Raw genomic sequence first — 9,738 nt, 5'->3', positions numbered from 1 at the left:
ATGCTTATAAAAAATTGACTAACACTAAAGATAAAAATAGTCTTTTTTATTATAAATTTTTACTAGTATTCTTTTCTTGTCTCTAATAATTTTAATTGTGGCAAAAGGTAAATAACAAAATTTCCCCTTTTAAGGGTGAAAATATCCTTTTTTTAAAAAAAGATTTTATTTATTTATCTGACAGAGAGAGATCACAAGTAGGCAGAGCAGCTGGCAGAGAGAGAGGGGAAGCAGGTTCCATACTGAGCAGAGAACCTGATGCAGGACTGGATCCCAGGACCCTGAGATTGTGACCCAGGCCAAAGGCAGCGGCTTAACCCACTGAGCCACCCAGGCTCCACAAGAATGAAAATATTTTCCTTTTAGAGAATAGATATTCCGTGTGAAGTAATATTTAAATATAGTCTCTTGAAAAAACACAAAGAAAATTAGGAATCAAATATATGCAGTGTACATCTGACAGATGGTGTAGTTGTTTAAGAAGGGATGAATTCTTGAGAACATAGAATGTGCCAGACTTTGTAAGATTATGCTTTGGAATTCCAGAAATTTGTCAACAATATTAAATGGAGGTGATCTTTACATATAGACTTGTATTCCTAGTATTTGTTGTATTTGTTCAAAATTTTAACTCATTACTCTTTGAAGCAATTAGTTAATAGTTTAGCTAATTTTTTGTGGCACAGTATGTGATCTCAAGAATAATTATTTAATTCATTCTTGAAGGGAGCTAGTAGCTAAGATTTTGGAATACATATTAGAAGAATCTCTCCTTGCAGAACCTATTTATTTGATTCCTATACTAAGATGTATTAGTAAGTGAATATTTTATGGACAAAGTGGTCCTTTTCTACTTTCTCAATATTCCATCATTTTGAAAAACATTTTTTTTCAAATTTAAATTAATTTTCCACAGGGGATGATATTTCTTTTAGAATTTTATAAAAATTTCATTATAATTTTTTTCATAGCATTTATTACTTCCTTATTTCTTAGACTATAAATAAAAGGGTTTAATAAAGGGATCACTAGAGTATAAAAAACAGCACCAGGTATATCTTTATCCTCTTCTTTAACTGAATGAGGTCGAATGTACACAAAGAGAAGAGAACCATAGAATATTGAGACAGAGAGAAAGTGGGATGCACAAGTAGATAAGGCTTTGCCTCTTCCCTCTTTGGATTTCATTGTGAAAATCATGAAGAGGATGCAGAGATAGGAGATTAGGACTATGATAATAGAGAAGACTTGAATTGCACCTGCAAAGATAAATATCATCAATTCATTGATATAAGGGTCAACACAGGAAAGTCTGTATAATGGAAAAACATCACAAAAAAAGTGATTAATTTGATTTGACCCACAGAAAGTTAACCTAAAGAGAAACCCTACATGAATCATGGGATGCAGGTTTCCAGCTATGTAGGCTCCTGTGATCATCTGAATGCACACTTTCTTTGACATCATGGTGTGGTACTGCAGAGGGCTACATATGGCCACATAGCGATCATAGGCCATTGCTGCCAGGAGAAAGCAGTCTGTAGTTTCAGCAAGGCAGAGAAAATAAAATTGTGCCATGCATTCATAAAGAGAAATTGTTTTGTCCTTTGAAAAGAAATTTTCTAACATTTTGGGGGTAATGGCACAGGAACAACAGGAATCCATCAGAGCCAGGTTGCCCAGAAAGATGTACATTGGTGTGTGAAGACGATGCTCCATAAAAATCAATGTCACCAGGCCAAGATTCCCCACCATAGTGATCACATAGATAGTGAGAAACACCACAAACAGGAGGCTTTTCAACTCTGGATGATCTGCAAATCCTATGAGGATAAATTCAGTGGTCAAGGAGTAGTTATCCTCAGTCATATCCACCTTCTCTGTTGAGAGAGGAATTCTGGAAATATAAGATTCTAATTTAGAGTGTATATAACTTTCCTTCCAACTTTTTCTTTTTACAACAAAGTAAGGAGCTTCTTCAAACTTCCCTTAGTATCTCTGGATGAAGGCACACAAACCTCTAGGGGATAGTCATTCCCCTAACATGTCATTTTATAATCTCAATTCTGAAAATCAGCATTCCTGTGAATATTTTTGTAATTGCAAGAAGAATGCTTACAATGGTAAAGGTTTGTCTTGATGAATTCATGTATGAATAGTGTAGAAATCTTGTATGACTATATTTGTACATTGCTGACAAAGAATTTCAGTGTCAATTTTTGTATTAAGGATCCTTAAAATAAATTTACCATCAATTTTCATATATACACATTTTTGTAACTGAGCACAAAGATTTCATATACTCTTCTGGTGGAGTGAATGCCTGAAAATAGCATTCAACAAATATTAAATTTATATCTTAGAAATTGTATGAAGATCACAAAGTTTAAGTATAGGACTTTCATCCTTAAAGAAAATTACTTTGGTTCTCCAAGGAAGTAAATATCTGTATATTTTCACCTCTTTCATCACCTTCTCTGGGATTAGATCCATTTCCATAAAAACTGATTTTGTCCATCCCATCATTCCTGTCGATATTTCCCAGATATATAAATCCACTACTTCTTTATGTAAAGCATAGTTTACATATAATGTTACTTAAGAAAGTTTTAACTAAATGCGCCAGACCACACTGAATTTTACTCCCTGCATTCTCAAGCATATCCTATATATGCAACACAATCCAGAATTGCTTGTGTATAATCTACATGGCTTTTTTTCCTATATGCATGCACAGTTTTGTTATTAGAATTGTAGACATTTGTGTTTAGTTATGACTTATGAGTTGTTTGTGCTATAGAGGAAAAAGATACTGATTCCAGTCCTAGCTTCAAACACCTGAGACAGGAGAACTTGTCAGTATACTACCACTGATCTTTAGTGATCTCTTTGCTTTCTGCAAATTGAGACTGCTAATTTTGAACAAGAGCCTACAATGGAAATTCTTGGAAATCAATCATTAAAAATTTTTTTTTATCATTTTCTTATCTGAATTGACCCATCTACTATTTTCCTGCTTCCGAAGAAACTTATATAAGATTTTCTGATGTATATCACAGTAGTTTGAAATCCAGTAAAAATAAGCTTGCCTGTATATTTTAGTTTTGTACTACTTAGAAAAAGAGAAAAAAAATCTTAACATGATTTTTGAGATGGGGCTCCTGGGTGGCTCAGATGGTTAAGTGTCCCCCTTTGGATCAGGTCATGATCTCCAGGTCCTCCAACTGAGCCCCATGTCTGGCTCCCAGCTCAGCAGGGAGTCTGCTTCTTCCTCTCCCTTCCCCTCTCCCCCAGCTTGAGCTTTCTCTGTCTGCCCCTCTCTCTATCAAAAGAATAAATTTTTTAAAAATTTAAATATGATTTTCAAAGACAAATTTTGTTTTACCTCAAAGGCTATTTTCTATCATGACATAGGGATCCATTAGGATATTTTGACCAATGTGTATAATTATGTAAATTCTCTGGTCAAAATGGGTTTATTTTTCCATAATGAAAACATCAAAATATAGGCACAGGTGGAACGTTTTATTTTCTTGTTTTAAAGTACTAAAGATAAGCCATTTAATTATTCAGCTATGTTAGATTAACTTTCAATCTACTTGCCTGAATTATTTAACAGAATTAAGCTGCACTCTTACCTGTATGTTTTGAAGATGTACCTTATAATCAGAAAAGGTCAGTATGAACTGAGTTTAAATCTTGTGCTAATTTGCCATAGCCTTCAGTTGTGAGAAGAGCTAGAAAAATGAGAAGTTGAAATCTCAGAACTAATTCAATAAATCAATACTTATGGATGCTAATAGCAAAAGTAAAGATAAATTTGAGTACTTCCTTTATCTGAGTGCACTGAGAAGAGTCTTACAACATCAGATTGCTTTTTTTAATGGTGGTATGTCTTGTAGAATTTCAGGATATAATTTATGGTCTCAAAAACATTTGGGATTAAAAGAATGAAAATCTAGGAGACTACTAAGAGGTTAGTGTCAATAATTACGTTCCTTACAAGTGCAAAGTTAAACTTTCCCATCAAATGCTTATGGGACTTCCCTATGATGACGTCAGTGTATTTCTATGGGGAGATTCAGCTCCCAAAACATATTAACTCTGTGACACAAATTAAAGATGACCTGTGAGACAATAAGGTTAAAGTAAATGACCTTCACTAAAGTCACTAAATCATTTGATGATCATCTTGCTGATTCTTATGTAACTGACATCATGTTTAGAATTGTGTTCATTATCCTGTGCATAAAATGTAAAATGAGCCAAAGAGAGTCTTGGGTCAATTTGGACAGTTACTGGAGAGATTAATATGGTTTATAAAAGATGATTAGCATTTAGAGAGGGGAACAAAGGTGTGGGAGGTTTAGCTAGGCTCATCAACTCCTTCACTCTGAGTTGAATTTGTTCCATGTATTGCAAAACCCTCATGGAGACTTTGCTGTCACCCTTTAGCCACACATATGATTTACTGAGTTGTGCTCTGTTCTTTTCAGTTCACCCCAGTTACATTATCCTTCTTACCCTGCTTTACCTCTTCACTCCATTAATCATATAAATATACTGTATCATTAATAAAATTTAATTTAATGTAAATACTATATAGAGAGTATATATAACATAGACAACATAGAGTTGTCTCTAATTCATCACTTGTTGCCAGCTGCTAAAATTAGCTATAGGGATTTCTGTTATGTTAATTCCTACATTTCTAACACCACGAAAGATGATACTTTGTGGTGCGTAAACAATATTTGTTGGATGACAAAAAAATGAAGTCTACTGCTCAGGAACTTGCAATGCTCTCTTTTTAGTGTTCAAACCAAATCCATTTTTTAAGGATTTTTGTTTTTTGTTTTTGTTTTTGTTTTAGATTTTACTTACTTATTTGAGAGAGAGAGAGAGAGAGAGAGAATGAGAGAAGGGGGAGGAGAAGAGGAAATAGAAAGAGAGAGAGAAGCTGACTCCCTGCTGAGCAGAGAAATGGACATGGGGCCCTGGGGCTTGGTCCCAGTACTCCAGGATCATAACCTGAGTCGAAGGCAAAAGCTTAACTGACTGAGCCATGCAGACACTCCCAAATCCATTTTTCTTATTTTGGTATTCCTGATTTTTTCTTCTTTTGGTATTCCAGATTCTCCACAGTCAGCAAGTTTCCTATCCATCACTTTCCTTTCTTCCTATTATGTCAGGGCACTTGGCCATGTACATGCCTTCACTGTCCTTCTGTGCTTCAGCTAATTCACTGATAATGTTTACGTCATCTAAAACTCCTTCTCTCGTTCCTTCTATCTCAATACTACTCATCCTTGAGCTCAAATCAGATCTCCTCCATGAGAACTTTCCTAGGTCTTTTAGATAGATTTGTTTTTTTTTTTCTTTTCCTGATTTACATGATACTTAACTGATTTATAATGCATTCACCACTGTATCAGGTGCAACTCATACATGTCCTGATTGTAAAAGTCTTGACTAAATGTTAACTCACCAGTCATGTCATGCATCTTTTTGAGAAATGATTAACAGACTGAGCTAGATCCTCAATACCTGCTGCACTAACTGCTAACACTTCCATTCTGTTCAACTTTTATCAAGTACTTTCAGTATGCAGGGTATTGGAAAAGACAATGGGGATTGTGACACAGGATGTGAAAATGGTGGAGACAAGTTCTTAGTTTTTATATATGGCTCCTACTAGAAGCTCATCATCTAGCGGGGATAAAGAAAGGCACCTACATTGCTAACTAGTGTGCAATTTAAGCTGTAATAAAAAAAAAAGTGTAAACATGTTATATAATAATATACTGAGGGACGGGAATGGTGACCTGGAGGAAGAAAGAAAGGTTTTCCAGTGGAAGTATAATTTCAGATAACTTTATTGGATAAGCAGGGTAATAATTGGAGAAGAACATGAGGAAAACCAATAGGTTGAGGGAACCATGTATAAAAGCCTGGACTCTGAAAACAGTCAGACCTAATTTTAAAAAAGGATAGTAAACTGGAGTGGCTGAAGCTTACTCATACATGATACATGGAGACCCAACAGGTAATTTAAATAGAAAAGGAAAATAGACTGGAAATTGTCCTATTTGATTCCTTTCCATTTATCTTCTCTGCTCTGCCAGTTTACTAAAACCCTCTCCAAGGACACAACCAACTTTAAATGCCAACCCCAAAGAATATCTAATTATTTTCCTAACCAACTGTAGTGTTTGGTACTATTAAAGTCTTCTCTGGCTTCTTACGGTAACCCTCTCTGCTTCTGTCCTTGATTGCTGCATCTCAGTGTGTTATACTAGCTCATGTTTCCCTCTTTGCCCTGAATGATGCTTCTTTCTGATTGTATCCTTGACCTCCCTCTTCTTTCATTCTAGACGTTTCCCCATATTAGCTCATCTGCTCTTGTGTTTTCAGCTACCTTTCATCTGCTGATGGCTTCACTGGAGGAGATATTTCAAACCATTTTGGTGTACATTCATATTAATAAGATCATTGGTAGTATGTTCTAAATATATATATTCTTACCTACAAATTAGATAGGTGTACCACTATACTAAAATATTATGCATTATAAAACATGAAAAGAGAAATTTAATAGCAGTTAGACTAAAGAAATGGTATTAAAATTTTTAATTTTATGTATTAATAATATTAAAACATTGTTTACTCTCCACTACCACTATTATTAATTAATCATTCTGGTCAGAAAAATGTGATATATGGCTTATGATTTAAATTGTAGCTTAACATTGTGGTACAACAACTCAAGCACTTGTTTGAATTTATTTCCAAACATCTTAAAATCCTACAAAGTTGAAAAGATACTATACACTGATATATCTGCTCAAATGGGAGAAGAATACAAATTTTGAGTGGGTCTCAGAACAAGAAAGTGATCTTCAGCAGGTCCATACTGACTCAGTAGCCAATAGTATTAGAAATATCTGAGACACAGCAATAATATGGGTGTTCTGGGGGGAAAGCATTTACTGTGATCCACTCCTCCCTTTCCTAGGGCTTGGGGATATCCCTCAGGAGCAGATGATCTGCTCTAATCTTGTGATGTGTACTTCCAGAGTACAGAGTAGTTAAAGGTTTTGAACAGTTAAACATCTTTTAAACAAATCGATGTTTAAACTAAACTAATTGAATAGCTTCTTCCTGCTATTTTGTCATAGCCCAACCCAGAAGCCAATCCTAGCAACAAGAACAAAAATAATTCCCTTTAAGTGTATGATATAAGCAACTGTTATATATATTATATAAATATATATTATTTTTATTATATTTATATTATTTATAAATATATAATAAATATAAATAAATCTAGACAGACACATGAACACAAACATATACAAGTGTATATATGCAGATCTAGATATATACTGGATTTGCACATACTCTTGTAGCAATGACAATCCATTAAAAATTATGGAGAAGAGATATGGTTTAATCAGAGTCGTTTCTGAAGAATAACAAGATGGCTATGTTATGGAAGGAATAGTATCAGGATGTAAAAGATAAGTAACCAAAGTTTTGCGAAACACAGAAGCAGGGCCAAGGCTGCAGGAGTATAAGTACTAAAGAGTGTGGAGTTTCAGTGTTGAGAAAGGCAGGGCAGGAATGGACTTGAAGATGGGTCACTCATTATACTCAGAGTATGGGGTGCAAGAAAGCTAACATTTAAGAATTCTTAGGACAGAGAACATCCAAAATCTTGCTCATTTTCATGTCTTTCCCAACCACCCACTAGGCGCTCTAACATCATATTACCTTAACATTATTTGAATTTTGGAAATATACTTTTTTTTAATATCTCACTTTATCACTGAAGAAAGACATTACATTTTGTTTTTGAGTTTCAAAACATAAATGCTGATTATTGCCAGGGTCTTTTTACTTGCTCCCCTTTCCTCTGCTCCAGCTGTAAGTTCTTCAGTTGCTGTGCGAAAGATCACAGTGTCACAAACTTGCCTTGTCCTTAAGAGAGACAACTTTCTTCTGAAATAATGCAGTGGGGCCAGTATCTTCAGCAAATGTCTCTACTGCATTTCAAAGATCTGGGGTTGAAAGTGTTTCTGTCCCTTGTGAGTTTTGGATGATTGGCCCACTATACGGTCCTGGCGCTGATTTGAGCAGTTTTCATCTGGTGGCAGAACTCATGGTTCTAAGTGGCACAGTATTATCTTTTGTAGACCAGACAATACCACAAATGGGTAAGAGGAATAATCACATACATTGCCTCATTTTAAATTTGTCCAGGCATTCAGCTATATAAATTATTCCTGTTCACTTGGTCCTAAATAACAAAGTGACTGGGGAAAATACAAGGGAGCACTAAAGAAATTTATCTCAAATTACTGCAGGGAATTGAATTTGTGGCTCAGTTGAAATAGGTAACCACTTCTATTTAACAGGCTATGAATAGCTATCAGATAGCGTTGTAATGTGTGTTCTTTAGGATGACCTTTGGCAAGTTATGGTGGGTCCTGAGGCACTTGAGGCCACAACTGATGTACTACTTTCTTGTGAATTTTTCTGTTAACATTCTCTGTGAATCAGACAAATCAGAAGGCTGGTGTCTTTTTTTTTTTTCCTTTTTTTAATCTTTTTAATTTCTTTTCAGTGTTCCATAATTCATTGTTTATGCACCACACCCTGTGCTCCATATAATACGTGCCCTCCATAATACCCACCACCAGCCTCACCCAACCTCTCAGCCCCTCCCCTCCAAAACCCTCAGATTGTTTTCTCAGAGTCCACAGTCTCTCATGGCTCATCTCCCTTTCCAATTTCCCTCAACTCCCTTCTCCTCTCCATCTCCCTATGTCCTCCGTGGAAATATACTTTTAAAGCCTTCATGTCATCAACATGTTTTAAAAATTACATGTTACTGTTGTACCTTCCTAGCATCATTCTTTTTTTTAAAAAAAAAAAAGGAAGATTGACCATTTCCTTCCTCTTCTGCTACTTCCCTTTTCATCTCTATGACCATCTCACTTAAAATTCTGCAGTCTCCTCTCTTAGCTTTCTGAATTAGTGACATTTTACAGATTAACCTACAACATACAAACACAGCTAGAAGAGGCATGTAGAAGGCATTGTAGACAATGAGAGGCAACTTTACCCTTCCGCCTGCCTGGCTCCATCTCATTTCTCATACACACACATTGGGCTAAGACCGTCTCTTACAATTTGGCTTGACCCTCACTGTTTTAACTCTCTGCTTATATTTTCCTAATCGCTCCTCCATTTCTTTTGGTTTCCCTCAGTGCCATGAGAGTTGTTGAATCCCCACATGAAGTGAAATTCACCATGCCACAAATAAAGTGGAATGAGAGACCTTTCAATGGCTAGCAGAATTCTTGGGATTTGTTGCCATTCGTTCAAACATAAACCTTTCTCCACTATGGAGTTAAATGTGTGTGGCCCTTGCTCTAGGCTATATGGCTATAAAATGATCAAAGACATCATAATCAATTCCTGTTCAGAGGAAATACACTCTATAATACTGAATGATTTTGTAAAACTGCAAGAAAGAATATGTAAGCATATAAAATGCTTTTATTTGTTTTATGCTTCAATTATTCTAGTATGAAATGAACACATGTAATAAATCATTAAACCCTAGGGCAATTCTAATTGGAAAATCTTTGCACTCTTACCAAACAGAACACATATAACGTGCATAATTTGTGATGCTTTTAATGAAAAAGAGAATGGGTAATAGTGTGAGAT

At 35.3% G+C, this 9,738-nt stretch overlaps 1 protein-coding gene across 1 annotated transcript; it reads right to left on the bottom strand.

The window, feature by feature from the left end:
- Nucleotides 1-939: 939 nt before the first annotated feature.
- LOC111151267 (olfactory receptor 5K3-like) lies at nucleotides 940-1,869 on the bottom strand. Its single transcript, XM_022509145.1, has one exon. The coding sequence runs from the start codon at nucleotides 1,867-1,869 to the stop codon at nucleotides 940-942; it is 930 nt and encodes a 309-aa protein (XP_022364853.1).
- Between the last annotated feature and the right edge of the window lie 7,869 nt (nucleotides 1,870-9,738).

Source organism: Enhydra lutris, unplaced genomic scaffold (genome assembly GCF_002288905.1).
Source record: "Enhydra lutris kenyoni isolate GAN:26980312 unplaced genomic scaffold, ASM228890v2 scaffoldscaffold2, whole genome shotgun sequence".
Classification (NCBI taxonomy): domain Eukaryota; kingdom Metazoa; phylum Chordata; class Mammalia; order Carnivora; family Mustelidae; genus Enhydra; species Enhydra lutris.
The sequence above is the reverse complement of the archived record's forward strand: the minus strand, read 5'-3'. Positions and strand labels throughout refer to the sequence as shown.